A 20,476-nucleotide genomic window follows, 5' to 3' on the forward strand; every position below is an offset into this window, starting at 1 on the left:
TAATTTTCTAAATAGTTCACTTATGACTTTGAATTTTATAACCTAATGAATTAATTCCAATGTAAATAATGCAGATTTAAAAGATGTACTCAATATGAATAACTCTATAGGAAATATTTCATTTTTAATGAAAATTTCAATGCTGTAGGTAGAAGATTGTCATGTATTCTAATGTTACTTTCTTGTGTGTTCATATTACCAAATATATGCTATGCACACACATAACAGGCTACAGTTTTTCCTTCTAAACTCTCATTTATCATTAATTTTTTTTTGCATTTTTATAGTTTTGTTACTAATATTTATATTATGAAAACATATCCCACATTTTAGGTTTATGTAGAAAGATTGAAAGGAAATATTTTACATATATTACTTCAGTATTCCACAAAGTATATCAGACCTAAGATGAGAATTTATAATCATTAGAAATTTTAAGTCTTAACATTCTGAACTTAAACACCTCTATTAAAATGTTTTCCTTAAGCATAAAGTCAGGCTTCTCTTCCTTATGAAGTGATGTTTCAAGTGACATTTTCTAGGAATGATTTCTAAAGTAGCCTGAAATAAAGTAGACCTTTAATAGTGATTATAAAATAATTTTTTTCCAGATGTTTGTACTGATATGAGATTTGTCATCCCTTATAAGATAATGTGGTTTTATCTTCCAGCATATTTTACACAAACTGAAACCTTTAAAAAAACAAAAAGCCTTTTCATTCGTGATTTTTTTAGTATGTGTTAAAACCTAGTAACTATTTTTTTTTTTCCTTTAAGGTGAGAGGCCCTCCAGCTGCAGGAGCATTTAAAGAAAGACCAACCAAGCCCACAGCATTTCGAAAATTCTATGAGCGAGGTGACTTCCCAATTGCCCTTGAGCAGGATTCGAAAGGAAACAAAATAGCCTGGAAGGTAAGTCAGGGCACAGCTGTGCTGGCCAGCTGCGCTTGCTGAAGTGACATCTCCCAATGCCAAACAAACTTGGCTGCTAAGTAAATAAACTGGAGTAGTTTCTCAGCAGATTGAAGATGGTGGGTAAGCTCTTACAGAAAGCCCCCCTGTGTCAGTCGTCCACCTCGACTAACAATTAAATTATAGCTTGCAAAGAAGAAAATGACAGAGTTGCTTTGCCTTAGAGAATCGTCGGCTGCCCATTCATCTCTATTTTTATGAGAACCTGGCAGCCCAGCCTGTTTCAGGCACTCCATCAAGTGATGGAAGTGGCGGCTGGATGCAGAGAGCAACAGCCATTTATCTCCCCCAAATTTCACCTTCCTGCAGGACACTTCCAAATGGAAGCTTTAATTACCTAAATGGATAGGTCAAGATTGTCTGCTCCCTGGAAATGCAGAGCAGAATACAAAAGAAGGCCGATCCCAGTCCTGGCCCTCCTCTGTCTGCAGCCTGTGTCAGCCCGCGTGATGGCTGCCATACATGCCTGTTAGAGGCTGACCTCCACTGCCGAAGCCATTACAGCACAGACATTTTTCTGACAAAAGGTTAATTGGCTTCAAAATAAATGTATTGCCTAATGACTCCATTCTAATGTGGTTGTGTTTCTTTCTAAAAGGCTCACTGATGTTATTTGTAAAAACTTGCCAATCTCTTAACTGGAGAAGGCTTTTACATTTAATTTGAAAAATGAATGCTGATCTCTAACTGGCTTCTGCTATTTAATTATTTTTGTTATCAATGACATTGCTTTTGTTGATATTTATCAGCTAAAAGGGCTTCTCTGCCTACAGACAGCAAAGCCATTGCACATGTATGAGTATCACATTAGGTTAAGGAAAATAAAAGGTTCTGGCCAACTCTCAGTTAAATTAAGCAATTGACACATTTAACTAAAAAGTCTGGGGGTCACGTCTGAAGGCAAATTTAGGAATTGTTCATAATTAATAACAAATTTGTGTTAAAAAATAAAATTATCACATTCAAGAATTCATTGAAGTATTTACCTTAGAAAGGAGCATTAAAATTAACTTTTTCCCCTCTCTGTAGAAAGACTAGAAGAATTGTTTGCATTTTTCTTTTAAAATATTTTCATGTCATTATCAAATATTTCTAATTCTTGAACAGTCATCCGATATTCAGTTATTGAACTTAGAATTATTCTAAATTACTTTATATGAGAAAAGCCTGGTAATATCCTTCTTAAAACCTTGTCAAATAACTTTTTTGGGGGGGAGGGATGAATAACATTATTATCTTCCTTTTAATCACCTCTATTAGAATGTGAATTCATTATGTGAAAATGTACACGTGATGAAAAAAAATTCATAGCAAGTATAACTAACTTAGATATTTTAGTGTTAGTATTAATATAAGTATATATTTTCCAAGTTTTATTGTGATTTGGGGGTTCATTTATATTTGATTAATTACATGGATTTTGTGTTTGCTTGTGTATACAGTGGTTCATACAAGGTAACACAGTGGAGTTGCTTAAAAACCTGATTACTGTTGAGTAAAATACTATTCCATAATTCATTATAAAAAATGAGTGGCTTTTGGTGTTTTAGGTAATTATAACTTATGCATAAATTATATTAATGAAAAGAGCTTATACAAATTTATTCTGACCTATTCAAATAATTTAATTTACTTTTAGAAGTGTCGAGAGTCTAGAAAAAAATTCATCCTGAAATTAAATTATTAATAAAAATATGGGATGAATCATTTTTCTTTATCATTGATAATCCAACAGTCAGTAGGGATATAAACTGCTTTTCTTTTTTATGGTTATATTAATTCTTTTAAGCTACTATTGATTATAGTACTGATTCAGCAAGCTAAAAAGTAATAAAAAGAGAAAACAATTTATTTGCTGTCACTGGGAGTATAATAGCATAAATTTAGAAAAACATCTTATTCCAGAACCTGTAGACTTCTATCTTTTAGAGCTTTGTTACTACATTCCAACTGTATTACTATAACATTGAAAATAAGATGTTAAAATTATTAAACATAGGCTTGTGAACAAGCCCTCCATATATTTATATTTATTCCTTGGCACATTTACTGTGGGGACAATCTGGTGCTAAATAGGGATAGTGGATGTTTCTAGGATGCCAGTCCTAAGGAAGGGGTCCTGAATGTTGAAGGAAGCAGGATCACCTCTTTCCCTCAAAAAACAAAAAGCAAAAAACCAAGACCCTGCACTGTCCTTCTCTGTGTGTGGGCAGAGTGCAGGTTCCTGGTCAAGCAAACCTCTCGCCTCGATGTCATAGTTCGTTCCTTCCTGAAGGAAATTGTTGGTCCTCTCTCAACAGTCCTTGGGACACCCTAGGGACTCCCAGGGGTTTGTGAGTGCCTGAAATGATGTGCATAATTAAGTGATAAGAAGGTCCATTTCTTTTATAAGAGCTTCAAGAGACCTGTGGCTCTAAAAGACTTAAGACTCAGGGCTCTAATCCCTAATGAAGGTTGTCCTAACATCTCAGGCTTATTCTAGTCTGCAAAGTTGCTGGTTTAGAGATCCCTGCCCGAGTCACCTACGTTTTCTGGGTTAGTTGACCCCATCTCCACTGTATTAGAAACCATCATATAATCTTGAAATAACAGAGGCACATCATGGTAACATCTTATAAATAACCTAATAAAGTCAGAAAATAGAAGTAAGTTACAGATAGGTAAATGTCTATGCATGCTTAGGTTTCCCAACCCACATCCTGAACTGACATAACACTTTCGTGCACATGGAAGCGATCATTTGTTCCACATGCCAGAACAACATGGAAAGCTGATTGCTGTAGTCTATCCACTTTAGTCTATCCCTTATGGTATCTCTAAAGATCAGAGCAGTGTCCAATATAACTTTCTGCTATGGTGGAAATGCTCTACATCTGTACTATCTAATATAGTACAACTGGCCATATGTGGCCATTAAACACTTGGAATGTGCCTACTGAGACTAAGGAACTGAATTCTTAATTTTATTTAATTTTAATTAATTTTAATTTAAATCGCAACATGGTTACCATATTAGACTGTGCAGCTGCAGGTTATGACAATGGTAGTCAAAAATAAATGCCTGAATCCCAGATAGAAGGCTATAGCTATGTAAGAATTATTATTAAAATTAAAAAATGGGACTTACATATGTATTTTTTGTCATGATTGTCTATGCTTATCATAGATTCCTTGCTAAATATGAGAAAAGTTTTGCAAAATGTTTGTTGTAAAATTTTTATATACTTATCGATGGCAAGTTTGTTATCTGTGAAAGATGAATAAATACATGTGATCTAGAATATGAAATATAACAAGCAAGCTCTGGAATCCTTTTATTTTTAAATATGCAAAATATGGCTAAAGAATTCTTGATTATCGATAGTTGTGGCTATTTAAAAAAGTACAATGACTGCTTAAACAAAAAGTTTTAATCTGCTTCCTTTTCTACATTTTTCTTGACTCTACTAACATTCAGGAAACATAACTATGTATTCTGTTGCTGATAGCTTTAATATCCATATTACAGGCAGCAAACATGAAAAAGAGCTAAGCAGTCTGGATAAGTTACAAAGCAGACAATCAGATGAACAATAGAAATTTTAAAATCGTGTCTGAGTTTTCTCATTTTGAATTGCCATTCCTCCATTTCCTGTACTTCTGTAATACCAGTCACACACTTACAAGGACAGTGATGAGGGTGGGGGTGGGGCTCTACCTAAAGGTTTTCCCTGTGGAGAGAGAAAGTGTTATATAAACTCGCAAAATACTCAGCACATTGTCTCCACCTCTGCTGCTTAAACAAGTAGTGAAGAGAGGCATTAATGTAAAAAGTGGCCCTTTGGTGGAGAGTTTTAAATTGTACAAGAACCAGATATTAAAGTGTGAGTCATAGGAAGGAGTATGAAATTATGTGCAAGTTTACACATAATTTTACACATAAGCTTTTCTGTAAACTGTTCTCTCACTTATGCCTTTAGGCATCCGCCACAACTCCACACCTACCAACTCAGTTTGAGAGTTTTTAACACAGCCTAGGTCTCCTCCCTCTCCTCCTCCTCTCCTCTCCCTCCTCCTCCTCCTCAGTCTTCCTCTCTTCCCTTTCCCCTTTCTCCTGTCCCTTCTCTTCCTCCTCCTTTTTCTCTTTTTGTTTGTCACTTTCTGGACTCCATATTTGTTCTTATAGTTTTTCCAGGGCTCATTTTGAGGGAAGAATCCCAGAGCCCATGCTGTTTTAGTTCTCTATGTGGCAGAATCTGAAGTTATTTGGCGTATTCACTGGAATTAACTCAAAATAAAATTTTCTTACATACTTAATGAAGAATACAAATGTGAATCATATGTAGCACTATGAGATTCACCATTTTACTATGAATTCTGGTTCTGAGCCATTGTTTTAAATAGTATAGGAATACAAGTTATTTTACAATAGTCACTTCAATAGAGACCTTGGGAGAAAGAGTTAGAGAAAAATATCATAGGGACATTAGATTTTAAAAAGTAACTATATGGTATTATAAACCATTTATTTATTTTAAAGATGAAAACAGCTACAACTGCACTAAGGTGTCTCTAAAGTCTTTCACTTTATAGGAATTTTGATGTAACAGGTATTGATACAAATCACCCTTCTCCATCTGTCCATGATAACGTGCTATGTGACAGAATATGACATGCACTAAGAAGGTCTTGTTTTCCACTAAATTTCTATTAAGCAGACATAAAAATGTTCCAGATATAATAGGGATATTTGAAAAAGAAATAGATAGCCCTATTACCCTGTAGGCAAATCAGGATATAATACCAACCCTATTATACATGCAACAAAATCACAAACTTCTCAAATTATCTCAAAAAGGGAGAACCTCAAAATGGACTTGAACCTTGCCTCAAATCCCCCTCCCCCAAAACCTTGTAATCTCTCACCTGGCAATGCCACACTGGTAATAGTCCAAAGTAGCATAGTTGCCCTGGGTATTTCTGCAGTCTTGGTGTTTTATTCTTTAGCTGATATATAAATGATTTTCAGTAGCACCTTCTATTGAGGTAAAATCAAATACAGCCAGAACTGATTCACATAAGCAGGTACATGTAAGAATGAGCTTAGATAACCTTTACTCGCTGGCAAAAATGTATCTGCCTCACTGGCCTATTGGAGATACATAAAATTTCACCAGGAAAACATCATTCCCCAGAGGTTAATCTACTAATTATATAGTTACCTGTTGATTAAAACTTTGATCACAAGACTTTGTTTTTCTATTAAAAAATGACTTCTTAATAGTAAGCTAATCAGGTAATTATAAATATACTTTTTACTACTTTTTATCAATAAACATTTATATAAATGTGTCATTTATATATTTTTACCCCACATTCTTTCAAAATGGATTTAAATCATCTTACAAAAAAACTATAAAATACATGAAGTCAGCATAAATAAGAAAAGAGAAAATGAGAACCAGATTGTGACCTAAAATGAAGCTAGTAACAATGTTAGTGAAAATGGGTTTATCCGGAAATCTTCTAAGGCAGAGATCTTTGCCTGTATTTCCAGTTTGTTCACTCATGTATGCTAGTACCTAGACCAGTATCTGTCAGTATTGCAGGCACATCCCAGAGATATTCGTTGGATGAAAATAAAGCATACTGGAGCTGATTATTTTGAAGGTTTTTTTCTTTAGAGTGCTGTTTCAGGACCATGTCTCTCACTCTTCTTATCTATAAGTGACAACAATGTATCAGATGACCCTTTTTAATTATGGGAGTTCAAAAAAATTTGTTTCGTAATTATTAAAATAACTGTATTTTGAGGTGTTCATGAAATACTTCAAAGAACAAATATTGAGTAGAAATTTGCCAAAGAGACCAGTCTTCCCGTAGCAAAATGTAAAGATTAGCAGCAGCAAGTTTAATTAGAATCGACAGTACTTTGGGGTCCAGAATGATATGCAATAGTTTCAGGGGCTTGAACTTTGGTCGTGAAAATGCTCTTCAGATTATACACGAATGCTTTCCAAATGACTGCTCATTTCTTAAAATTTATTTTCAAAGTGACAAACAAGTTTATTTCTCTTTCAAAACGACGAAAAATAGATGTCCAACTTGAACACTCAAGTGAAGAAAATTCTATGCCTAAATTGATTAGATGCTTCAATCAGTCTTTAAGATTTCTATCGATGGTGTCTTGGACAACACCTTTAATTCTGTGTTGACTGATGACTCCCATTCAGCATTTCTTCCTTTTTCCCCCAGTTCTTCTTAGTTCTCAGCAGCATTGGTATTCATAAACTATAAAAAGCTCTGTCAAAGTGACTGTTTTCATTGACATAACTGATAATTTCCTAGTAGGAAAAACAGTTATTGAATATAATTATTATAAAAGTGTGCACACATTTTCTTACAATTACAGTCAGCCCCAAACCACAGTAGCTCATTATCTGTAAATATTATTGCATTTTAGAGTAAGTCACACTGTGATATGATACCTGGTCCATTCGCCGTCAGCATGTTCATTCGCAAGATTCTATAACTTTGACTTATAATTTAGTCCCTTGGTACCTTCAATTTATTAATGTTTCAATTTCTTAAGGATTCAAAAAAATAATGCTATGTCTATTGCCCCTAAGGTAAAACTGATACTGACCTTTGAGATCCTGTAGGCAAATTTACTTGAGTTGAATAATTTGTTTCACATCAGGAAGTATGAATGTTCTCTCAGAACTGTCCCCGGTTTCTCCTTCTTTTGATAACTCCCAAAGCCTGAGTTTGGATAACAGGCCGTAGAAGAATTTGCAAGGCAAATTTTACAAGAGAAGTGATAATTTACCTGATTTTTTTATGAGAGAGTTGCCACATTTCCACTATTATTTCCTCTGTAATTAATTAATAGAGTTCATTCTAGAAGTCTTGGACATATAATCCTCCGGCAACTAATGTACTATTCTGTGTTTTTTGTAGGAGGGGACTGCGTACTCAATTAATGCCATTCTTTTATTTGATGTAAATTGCTATGTCTGAAAAGTATACAGCATGAAAATCCAGCCATGTTTCAGAAATAACTTTAATTTAAATTGGCTAGATGACCTCTGAAAGCAAGATGAAAGATTTTCTGCTGAATGGGCTGGTGCTCCCTGCTGCCTATATAATTTATGTGAGAAATTAGTGCAAATGGTTCACTTTTATGGAGCAGAGCTGCTTGTAGCAAGCCTGCAGAAACAATTTTCCCCCCAGCCTCCATCTGTTCTTCAAACTAGGGCATATGCCATCTCATCGAGCTTGAAAGTCAACTGATTTATAACTCCTGGAAAGTGCATAGATTGAAAAGAAAGGTCGACTGCTGCTCTGTGACAGTGATTTGTTAGGCACTGGCTAAAGACAATTCACATTACCAGGGACCCCAAGGGAAACAAGCAATGTTGTAAGTTTCAGATCTCAGTAGACTGACAACTAAAAGAAAAACAAATCACTCCTGCTTTTTAAGTTGGTCGGCCACCACTGTTAAAATGTAGGAGAAGTCTTGGTGATTTTCAGGGTACTGGAGCTAAGATAGCACATTGTCACTTAACATCTCATGACGAAATGTGTTGCTGCCACCCTCCCAGCAGCAAATGCTGCCATTTTAGAAGTATCAGTATTCTAATCTTTAAACTGAAATTGTGTGTTGCTGCTTGTCATAAAGTTCTGTTTGGGCACACAAATCCGTCTTTGATGAATTTTATGTATCTGCCTGGAAGGTGAATCTCCAGTTCTGTTCCAATTAGTAATTTAATGATTGCTTCCCTCTCTGTCTTATCCCTTCTCTTTTCTGACGCACTATTGAGATCAAAAGTTCTTTGACAGATGACAAAATAAATCAGATTGACAGTACGATTGTAAACAAAAAAAATTGTTTTATTTTTTTATTTGTGTTCAAAGTGTCTCTTTAGATTTGTACCTTGTAGATACTACTCACAATGAATTTTCAACCCCCCTGCAGTTGTATTACAGTTTCTCCTTTTCTTTTAGACAAAATCTAAATAAAATGTTAATGAATAATCGTATTAACTTTAATCCATATTTGAGGTGGCAGTTTTAGAAAATTGTTTTTACCTTTAGCAAAAAGAAAATTATCCTCACCTTGAAAATTCCACATGAAAATTAATACTGATAGGATAATCAGCTGAATTCATATAAATGAAATATAAATTTTAATGCTTATTATTACTTATTGATTTTTATTCTTACTATGGAATATATACAAGTTTATTGTAGAAAATAAGAAAATGCTACTGAAAATTAGAAGGAAAAAATAAATCAATTATTATTCCATCATTCACTGACTATAACTATTAATATTTCTGAAAGTATTTCCATCTTATCTTTCTTTTTACATAATTGAGATCATAGTCTATACAATGCTTTTTTTAAAAATTTGGCATTATATGATATATAAAAATTATGGGCACTTATTCTTAGATTTTCTGAGTTTTTTTCCCTAGTTTAAAAGTAAAACATCCTTATCCTACAAAATTTGGAAAATGGATAGCATATATACAGAAGACAAAATTCACCCTGAGATAACACCTTTTAGTATACTGGCATTTTTATTCAGTCTTTTTTAGTACATGTATATTTTTTACTTTGTTGAGACCGCATTTCATATGGTAATTTTTAAGGAATTCAAAGGAACATTCAAGGTCCTAATTAAGAGAGGAGATTGATAGTGCACACACTGCCACAGGAATATTAATAGTTTTCTCCAGTTTAACAACAGCAACAAAAAGGACAATCTTCTTTTATTATGCAATTTTAAGTTTTCAATGGTCATTACTAAGGCCTTTGAAAAAGACATACACCAGTACATTTCTTTCCATAGCTCTACTGTAGCAAGGTCACACACACGGCTTTTCCTGTAGTAATTATCATGGCATGTGAATGTGTTTGTCATTGTGAGCATGTCATTAGCATATTTTTGAAAAGAATAGTTACCACTGTTTTTCAAAAGTTCATTAAACATGGGAAAAATCATAAAAATGGACACAGTCAACAGAATCATTTGAAAGCTAACCTCTGTCCTTAATCTAAGACACATCCTTTACCTCAAATAATCCTCCAGAATTTCCATGAGTTGGTTCCATTCTGAATAAGTGGAAAACCTATAAATAAACCTTCCTAGCCATTAGTCCTCAAATCTTGAGTGCTTATTTAGGTTCATCTCTCTCTTCGTGTATATTTTTAAGCAATTTTAGAAAAACCAGTATATGGGTTGAATATTTCTGATTCTTTAAATGGCTTGAAAATATAAATTTTCTACTTTCATATATATGAGACACAATTTGATTGAAATTAACATTATTAAGTTACAACTATTTCCCTTCATGTCTCTGTAGAGACATCATCCTAGTCTAACATAAGATTGCTGAGAAATTAATACTAGTCTGATTTTTGCTCCTTTGGTGGCAATCCTTCTTGTTTGCTTGTTTGTTTGTTTTGTTTAACAACCTGGGTAATGGTACTATTTTTGTATAATTAGAAGTTGCTTCCAGGTACTTTTTTCATCTATTCTTCCTTTAATATACTAAGCTTATTGTCTACTTAAAACTTTTTCTCAACTGAGGAAAGTTTCTTTTGTAATATCATTGATTGTTATTTTGTCACAATTTTTCTATTTTTTTCTTACTACAAATATTGTATATAGACTGTACATTTATATTCTATCCTATCATTTCTATTACTGTCTCCCTCAACATTTTTATCTCTTTATCCATTTTTTTAAACTTCTGGGCAAACTTTCTTATGTTTTCTGTTTTCTTCACTATCAATCTGTGTATTACTGCCTCCAGTTCAAATCAGGCTCCAGGTTTATTAACCAGGCTGCTGTTCACTACTCTAGATTTGAGTTTTCTTTTCATTTCTGGGAATTTGGAATTTGCTTTACTTACTTTTGAGTATGGCTATGTATTTTCTTTAACTTTTCATCAAGCATTTATAGGGTTTTTTTGGTCATATTGACCAGATGTCTTTCAGTTAATTCTATAAGACTGCTTTCTCAATTAGCTTAATATCTTGGCTTCGATGTAGAGAAAAAGACCATCTTGAGGCATAATTTCCCCCAATGTTTGACCAGTTCTAAAACTTTCCTGTGTTAAAAAATCAATGAAATAAAATATGCTTTGCATCTGTCATGGGAGTCCTTTTCAAATGTAATCAGGTAGTGTGTATTGCACATAAATTAAATCTCTGTTGAAGATAGTCAAATTTAAGTTGGAAAAATCACAAGCAAAAGACTTAAAGATTTTGTGCCAACTGTCAGTTTTTCATGTACTTAATATGTGTGTGTGTGTGCATTTACATGTGTACGCTTATATGTATAAATATCTTGTTCTTACTTCAGTACTAGAGTTAAGATTTCAATTTTCATACTGTAAAGTTTAACCAGCAAGTAAAGGTGGGTTGGGTGACTTCAAGAAGATCTTTATCTTCTCATTATTCATATCCAGCAATAGTGAATCTGTTGACAAGCATTAAAGCATCAATTGAAAAACATCTTTTAAATACTTTCCATTTGCAGTAAGTTGTATAACATTTTACTGAACAGCAAGTACTTTTTAAAAAGCAACAAAGTATAATATTGGGTTGGAGAGAATTTAATTTTTAAAAAATCATCCTTCACAGAAAGGTTCCTGTTGTTTTATTATTAATTTCCATTTTTGAAGAATCACTTGGGTAATGAAGAAATATTTGTATATGCAAAAAAAGATTGTTCATTTAAATATATTTTTCTTTTTTCTTTATATTTTTAAAATGTATTCTGAGAAGGGTTAGTGTGTTAAACAGGTAATATTAAAACCGCAAGTCAAAAAAATACAAAAGTTAAGATTTTTGTAATTCTATTTGACAATCTCTAGCTTTTTCTGCATGTGTGGGTTATAATTTTAACACTACATTATTGTAACTTATTACATTTAATAAACTAACAATTGGGACTAGCTTTAAATCTCAAGTATCAATTTAGCAGATGGTTCGTTTCATGAAGAAGAAATGTGGACTCTGATCACTATGACTGTACTACTGGGGAAATGGGAAAAAAGCAAAAGTAAAATGTATTGGTTGGTTGCAATATTACCAGTAATATTTTGTGTAGTCAATAATATTAGAATGTAGATCAGTTTGCAGAAACGATGAGCTCCATAACCAAAAGAATATATCCTCTATGGAATATACTAGTATTGCAGAAAACCATCTTGGTAAGAAATTTCGAGTATTATGAATGTAAAACATCACTATTTGGCTTCTTAAGCTATCATTTTGTTTTTTGCATCATCTGCTACATTGTTCTTTATATGTGAGAAATCTCTGTGCATGTGGATTACCAAACATGCTGCGTCATGTCTTGCCCGGTCACCCTTACCCGTGCTGGCCTTCTCCTGGAAAACCCCACTGCCTCCACACTGCTCTTCTACTCAGCCTCTTTACTCCGTGACTGCTCATCTGTACAGACTCAGCTCAGCTCTTACAGTCCCCTGAAAGTCTTTCCTGACATTCCCAGGCTAGGTCGAATGCCCCTCTCTGGAAAACCAGCACTAGTGCTAGTCTCATGCTGAGTGAGACAGAAATCTGTTTGCTTGTCTCCCTCAGGATCGTGGACTCCGGAAGGACTGGAGCCGGCTGTTGTTTAACTTTGACCTACCATAGCCCTGGATACAACGTGTAAAAATGTTTTAGGGCTGATATTTGAAGTAATTCCTTAAAATATTATATTTTTATACATTGTATATACATTTGTTTAATACGGTAGCAGTTTGAATTTTCATCTACTCAGGAACCAAGAATGAGGGTGGTTATCTGTGACTTTTAAATTTCATTTACAAGCCCTTTAGATCTTTTGATAGCTCTATTTTTATGTTTTTTTATAGACTGTAGTTTGTAGTCCTTCTAGAACTTCATAGTATAATCTCACTGAATATTGCTTATTGCTGGTGAATAGAATTCATTTGTTTGAACTCAAGTGGTCTGATCACATTTAAATTGCATTCTTATCTATGTTTTCAATTATGTTCTATCCAGTTGATGTTCACGTAACTTAGTAAGGAGCCCCCGTTCATTTAGCAGATATTACCCAAGTACCTACTGGGTGCTGGACACTACTCTGCTGTGGAAATACAGCAATGAGTAAAGCAGACAAATCCTGGGTCCTCCTAGAGCTCCTATTGTAATAGAAAAAACTAAACAAACAAACAAGTAAATAGAAAGACTGTTAAATGTTAATAACATGAAGAAAAATAAAGCAGAGTAAAAGAAATAATTATGAGAGGATAGAGTACAGTTGTATGGGGTAGTCAAAGCAAACTCCTTTAATAAAATGACATTAAAGTATAGGCCATTTGGTAATATTGTCTAAATTATTTTTTAGAATAAGAGTCCTAACTTGGTACTTTTCCCTTTTTAAAATGAAATAATGTCAAAAAGAAGAAAGTGTTAAAGAGAAAACACAATGAAAATAACCAATAAGTTATGTGCTTTCAGGACCTATTAGTTACTGCAAATTGGTATAAGAGTTATAACCCAACACTAATGAATTAACAAATTATATTTTAATTAAATTCTTATTCCACTGAAACACTAATTAAGGGCTCATGAATGACTGTGTTTTGTACATTTCAACGTAAATATTTTATAAGCAATAAGCAAATATATATTTCCTTTGTGAAAAGTACTTTCTACATTTTACATATAAGAAAGCCTAAATAACCAAGCAAATCCATTTTTTATGTCTCCTTTCTCTTTTCTTTTGAAAACAGAATCATTACTAGTGAGCAGATTTAGACAAAGAAACAAGAGCTGATGGGGCACACACGAGCAGATACATCTGGATATAGAAATGTTATATTCAGATTGTCTTTAGAGAGGTCGCACAAAAATGAGCTTCCAATTCAGGCAAAGCCTGACCCGCGGGGAAGATTTGTTTATATACATTTGGAGACACAATCTGATAAATTCACAGCATAATGTACTTTTTTGGTGCACAGACATATAAAAGTATCTACTATGGCAGCTATGTAATATGATGTATCTGAGAAATTAATGTAATTAAATGAAAAGAGATGAAACTGAGCATTAAACATATGCACCATTCATTTGTTTGTTGTGAGCATGCTCTTATCCATTACACATTTTGGATGGTTGTTGCAATTTATTAGGTATAGTGAAAGTCACTGTAGATACAGGCCATTGTGCAGTGTGTACAATTAGTCAGTCACAAATACAGTCATGTGCAGCATAATGACATTTCAGTCAGGGACAAATTGCATATATGATGGTGGTCTCATAGGATTATAGTGGAACTGAAAAAAATTCCTGTCACCTAGTGATGTCCTAGCTGTTCTATCATAACACAACATGTTATCTTTTTTATGCTTAGATATACAAATCCTTACCATTGTGTAACAATTGCCTACAGTATTCAGTACAGTAACATGCTGTACAGGGATGTAGCCCAGGAGCAATGGGATGTGCCGTGTAGCCTAGGTACGTACGAGGCTGTCCCATCTAGGTTTGTGCGTGTGCCCTCTGTGATGGCCACATAATGATGAAATCACCTAACGACACATTTATCAGAACATATCCCCATCATTAGGTGATGCACTACTATAGAATGAAGTAAAACGTAACCTATAATAGTGCAAAATTGCTTGTATTTTGGAAACCATAAATCTAAATACCTGCCTCACTATCGTCTATAAAGTTAGGAGAAAAAAATGTGCTTGAGAAATGAATTGAACATCAAAATTATTGTATCAGAAATCTAAATTTTGTGCAAATAATTAACACAGATATTTTTATAATTTATTTTGCTTTATAAAATTATTATAACAGCACACACATGTTCATGTTTCTTAATGTAAATTTGATGAGAGTTTTCTAGCAAAGTATAAATATATTAAAATTATTTTTTATTGAAAGAGTAATGAAAATATATCATTTTAGCATGTTTTTGAAAAAAAATACGATTAAGTCCAGATTCTGACTAATAGAAAACCACCATTGTCTCTGTAGGGTAGAAAAAATATATTTTCCTCACTCATCCTAGGTTCATGGCTGAAGCCCCTATAACAAAAGACAAATTAACAAGAGAAAAGCGTATCGATTTATTTGTAACTTTTATGTGACATGAGAAACTTCACAAATAATTCTGAGTGCTCTTTATATAGTAGGTTTGAGGAAGAATGGAGAAATATGATAGGACAAAGCAGGTATGATCTAATGGCAATGAGCTAGGGGAAGCTTAGCAAGGCCTGTTTGTTCCAGTTCTTCTCTGTGACCCTTTGTCTACAGAGATTAGGATGTCCCTCTTCTCTGGGTAGAAGGAGGCTCCTCTCATATGAGGGTCTTACGGCCTGATTCAGGCAAAGGGCAGAAAGTCCTTCCTAGGTTCTATGACCTGCTTCAGGAAAGGGATGTGGGAGAAGGTCAGAGCGACTTTTCTGCTTCTGTCATTTTTTAATGTGTCATACTTTGGCATAGTGTGTCCTGAACCCCATCATCACCGAAGCCCTATTTTGGACCTTAAACTCTTGTACTTTTTTTCATTCTTATTTATTTAAAATCAGTAGAGTGTAGAAAGTTAACACCACCACCACAAGGGCTGGTGGCTTTGTGGCAGCAGTAAACAGAAGATGGACAAGGTCCACGCTCAGTGCTGTCATGGTTCAGAGCCAACTGATTTGATATTAGCTGAATATTTTTTACTCTTCTCCCACCTTCTTGCCCCATTCCTTACCGTTAGGCAGCACCAATACATTTACTGGTTTGATTGGGCTGCTTTTGATGAACTTAAAGCTAAAAGCAATGTTAAAACAGAGGAGACCAATCTAAACTGTGTTAACTTGGGTGACTGTGTGATGAGGGATTAAAATCTCACACAGTCCTGGGTCCATGGAGAGAATGGTTGAACTCGGCCAGGCAGCCAGACCAGAAATCAGATGGTGTCACTTTGCATGACACTGGCCTGTCCCTACCCACTTACCCACTTACCCACTTGGCTCCAGCCACACTGGCTCCCTTGATCTTTCCAGAAAACAAAAATCCCTTATATACCCTAGGCCTTCACCAGAAATGCTTTTCTCTAACTCTTGGCCAAGTTCACTCTTTTACAGCTGCACATCAAAGCAACTGTCCTTGGCCATCCTCTATAAAATGGCACCCATTCTGTCAAGTCTCCTACTCTCCAGGGACAGAGTGATGTTTCTCCAGAGCTCAACACTGTGCCTGTCAAGGCAGAACAGTGGAATAAGAAAGGCATTTTGTCTGCGGCTCTCTATTCCATCCAGGAGTAGCTCCTTTTTTTTTTTTTTCAGACAGGAAGGATTAAAGGATGGTAGTCTAATTGAAAATGTGCAGACTGGGTGGAAGGCAGAGGTCTTACATTAAAACGGTTTTTACTCATCAAGCACGTAGTCATTTGGGTAGCTTTCGTGGAGGGATCAGCTAAGGGAGAGGAAGCTGGGGAAAGAGGATTGAGATCCCCTAAGCATCCCTTTTAGCTGCCCTGGTACCTTCTCACTTTCCTTACTTCCAACATGCTCATTTGCAGCTCTCTTTTTTTTATTCATGAATTTACTCATTTGTTCAAGAAACATGCTTTGAGCACCTTTGTTACTGTTATTAGTGCCAATGATCTCTTCTGTCTTATTTTTAATCTGCTTCATTTTGTCTTATTCTGCTTGCTGTTAAAGCTCACCTGTTCTGTGCTAATCCTGTGAGAGCTGCGGTCCCCAACCCCCGTGCCCAGACCTGTACCTGTCTGTGGCCTGTTAGGAACTGGGCTCCACGGGAGGAGGTGAGCGGGAGGGGGAGTGAGCGAAGCTTCATCCGTGTTAATATTTACAGGTGCTCCCCATCGCTCATGTCACCACCTGAGCTCCACCTCCTCTCAGATCAGTGGTGGCATTAGATCCTCACAGGAGCGCGAACCCTACTGTACACTGTGCATGTGTGGGATCTAGGTTGCCTGCTCCTTATGAGAATCTAACACCTGATGATCTCAGGTGGGGCTGAGGCAGGGATGCTAGTGCTGGGGAGCGGCTGCAAATACAGATTATCATTAGCAGGGAGGTTTGGCTGCACAATAAATGTAATGAGCTTGAATCATCCTGAAACCATCCCACCCCCACACCCCCCGTGAAAAAATTGTCTTCCATGAAACTGGTCCCTGGTGCCAAAAATGTTGGGGACCGCTGCCATAGAGGACTACTTGTTATTCTTCCAAAGTACGTACTGTTCATTTCTTGAACCTAGAAGAGTGCAACTTTAATGACAGTATTTGGGGCACAGTGGCAGACAGGTAGAGAGGGTGAAAGATTGACAAGTGAAGCAAGAGCGTTTTTAAACTGCGTTCTTCAAAGCTGACACATACACCACTGCTTATTCCTTCTCAGGTAGGTCTTCATAATTAAAAGTTAATGATGTTCAATTTATATTTATTGATTTTCATTGTTTTATTAAATAATTCATTCAAACAAGTACTTATTGAGCGTTTATGATATGCCAGGCACTGATTAGAGGCTATGCATACAGCATCCAAATCCTTGCCTTATTGTGCTTGGGTTTTTGAATATGATGAAATCATAGGAATACCATATAAGAATATTCCTTGGCATTAGAGGAACTTTATAAATTTATTTTCCATTTCTTTCATTAAATTTACTTTCTGTGCTATTAAAAGTTGGGTTTCAGAGGAAAGTAAAGGTAGTTAAGAAATTTTTTAATCAGTCATTTTTATTAATAATAACTGCCCCATCAATATTCCAATATATATGGAATGGTTTTCATTTTTAATAATTGAATAAAATTAAACAAAATTTTTGCCATATTTGGTTTAAAATGGTTTTGATGATCAGCTTTTGTTAATGGCATTTACAAATTCTAAACAATTTTTACCACATCTATTATATGCTTTAGTTTCTGCTGGGATTTGCTGTGTAAAAGAAAGTGGGAACAATGTAGCTCACATTATGCGGATAATTAACATCTGTGAAGGACAAGCTTCTGCATAAATTTTTCTCATAATGGGAGGAAGTGCACAGAAACAGAATGATGCTAGGGTTTTAATATTTAAAATATTTTTCTCTTAGGAACTGAACCTCTAGCTTCTGCACATAAAGGCAGTCTTTTTTAAAAATTTTTTTTGCCCCCCAAAACATAGAAAATGTTTCCAAATAGACTATTTTATTAGGCAATAGTATTCTTTTAGCCCAGCTAAATCAGTGATTTGCAATTCGAATAGCTTTACAAGTAATTTCTCTATTTTTTTAAACATCCTTGTATAATTTATAAAATGAAGATTTAATCAACGTTTGACAGAAGCAGTAATGCCACCTTGATGTTTATTGAATTTCTTTTACTAGACCTTTCTCATTGCTCTCAGGTATAAGTACACGGTTTTAAACTTTTCCCTCCTAAGAACTAAAGATAAAGTTTTAAATTTCTCATAACATCCAAAAGAATGGGCTCTGCAGCCTTCCTGTTACTAGTTTCAAAAAACTAATTAGCTTTCTTTTGTTACCTAACCATTGCCATGTGGCTAACTCTCTCAGCACTCTTGAAAATGATGCTACATCAATATTTAGATAATATTCCTTCTAAGCTACAACATGACTTCAGTTTGGTTTCATTGTCTTTCTTCTGGTAACTACATCATTCAGAGGAGATACCACCAACACCTGTTCGCACTTTTCATATCTGGAGCTTGTTCATGCTCCTTGCCTTGATAACTCGTTTGTGCAGTTTTTTCTAGAATTGGAGCATTCTTTTTCTCCTTTAAAAAAACATATTATAATAATTAATTTGACATAATGAATTTAATAAGAGATCTGGCATATATGTTAAATGCATAGTTAAGATTATTTTGTTTTTTATATGGGTTATTGGTAATGAGGACTCTAAATGTTAAAAAATAGGAGAATAGTTAAGTCAATGATATTACCTCTTCTTGGAGTGTTTAGTAGCCATTGAGAGTTAAGTAAGAAAACTACCTATATTACAAAATCATTAAAACATACAAAATACATATAATTTAATTAGAAATTAAAATATCAGGATAAAACTAGAGTGCATTATATAATGAATGCACATGTGAAAGGTTATAAAATCTTTGAAAATTAATATAAGTTGTTTTGGGCCACTTGAACTATGTACATGCCATTTCCCAAATATTCTGTTTAATACCTTCATCCCAGTGCACACGTGTGTATGTGTGTGTGTGTTTGTATTCAATTTATACTTTTACCTGCAAAATTTATACTTTTTACCTGTTTCTTATATCCTCACTAAAACTTGCAATTCTTTGATCTAAAAAAATTTTTAATAATTGCAAAAAGTATCTAGATAGAACTCAAGATCTTTGGCCTTTGCTACCAGCCTTTGCCAAAAATGCTTCTTAAAGCAGCTATACTATATCAGAGTGTAGGTTATATTTCCATTCAGGCCTTTTTGTTAATATAATTTGTATGTTACCCTGTGACATATTGAAACCGAAAAGATGTGATTTCATGGTCAGGGGTATGATCAGGGTTTATCATACTCTAATGCCAATTCAAAATTTGATTCTACTGTAAAACTTAGTAATAAAATTTGAATCAACAGATGTTTTCTTGGTTCATATAAACTATTAAATCTCCTTAGTTTTGGCATATTAAGTTAAATTATAAGAAAACTATAACTTAAATGTATATGCTTATTTATATGTCTACTATACTTCTTGGCATCATTCAGCTCTGTTTCAGGGACTTACCTGATGCTTATTTGGTTACCTTTTTCATTTTCCCATTCCTGTCCATTGTTTGAAGCTTGGAATAAATTATACAAGCTAAACTATATTATTCTTTCATTATCCTAGTCTTTTTTTTTCTGATGATGAATATACTTTAGAAATGGCTTATTTAATAAAACATGGTTTCATCAGTCATTCCTATCTGATTTAATATGTAAAGCATACATGAATTATTACAATAAAGAATTTTTACATTAAATTTTATTCTGTTCACCATTTGTCATCCCTTCATAATTGTTTATAAAGCAAATCCCATTTCTAAATGGAAGTTGCAATATGATGTGATCGTTCTGCCTACTCTTTTTATTGTTATTTGCAATTTAGTAATAGAGAAGAAAGCACTGTATTGAGTCATTAGACCACACTAGGAAATCTTTCTTTGATACACACCTTCAAGTATAATAAGATAAATCACAAAATAGTAAAATGGATACCATGTTAAAATATCTGCAAATAATTTTTTAACCATAAATGTATTTTATAAATATTTATTTAATTACATATGTTAAAATGTATGTTTGATCATATATCTTGACAAAGGAAAAAACCAAGAATTTATGATATTCTATCCTAAGCAAAAAAATCTTTGTTTTTTGCTGTGTGGTGTTTTGCACTTCTGTTGCATGTGCTCTTTAATTCTCTGCTATCATCTATATGAACTTGTTCAGTAAAACAAAATTAGCATAGGTCTTGCAGTCTACTATCTGACACATT

The 20,476-nt window shown here is 34.2% G+C and overlaps 1 protein-coding gene across 2 annotated transcripts in view; it reads left to right on the top strand.

Moving 5' to 3' along the window:
• Positions 1 to 20,476, top strand: part of PACRG (parkin coregulated) — a 443,717-nt gene that overhangs the window by 66,180 nt on the left and 357,061 nt on the right. For both annotated transcript variants that reach the window (XM_045544706.1, XM_045544707.1), the window contains exon 2: positions 778 to 912. In XM_045544706.1, the coding sequence (XP_045400662.1) occupies positions 778 to 912 (135 nt within the window). The remainder of the gene's footprint in view (positions 1 to 777; positions 913 to 20,476) is intronic.

Source organism: Lemur catta, chromosome 2 (genome assembly GCF_020740605.2).
Source record: "Lemur catta isolate mLemCat1 chromosome 2, mLemCat1.pri, whole genome shotgun sequence".
NCBI lineage: Eukaryota > Metazoa > Chordata > Mammalia > Primates > Lemuridae > Lemur > Lemur catta.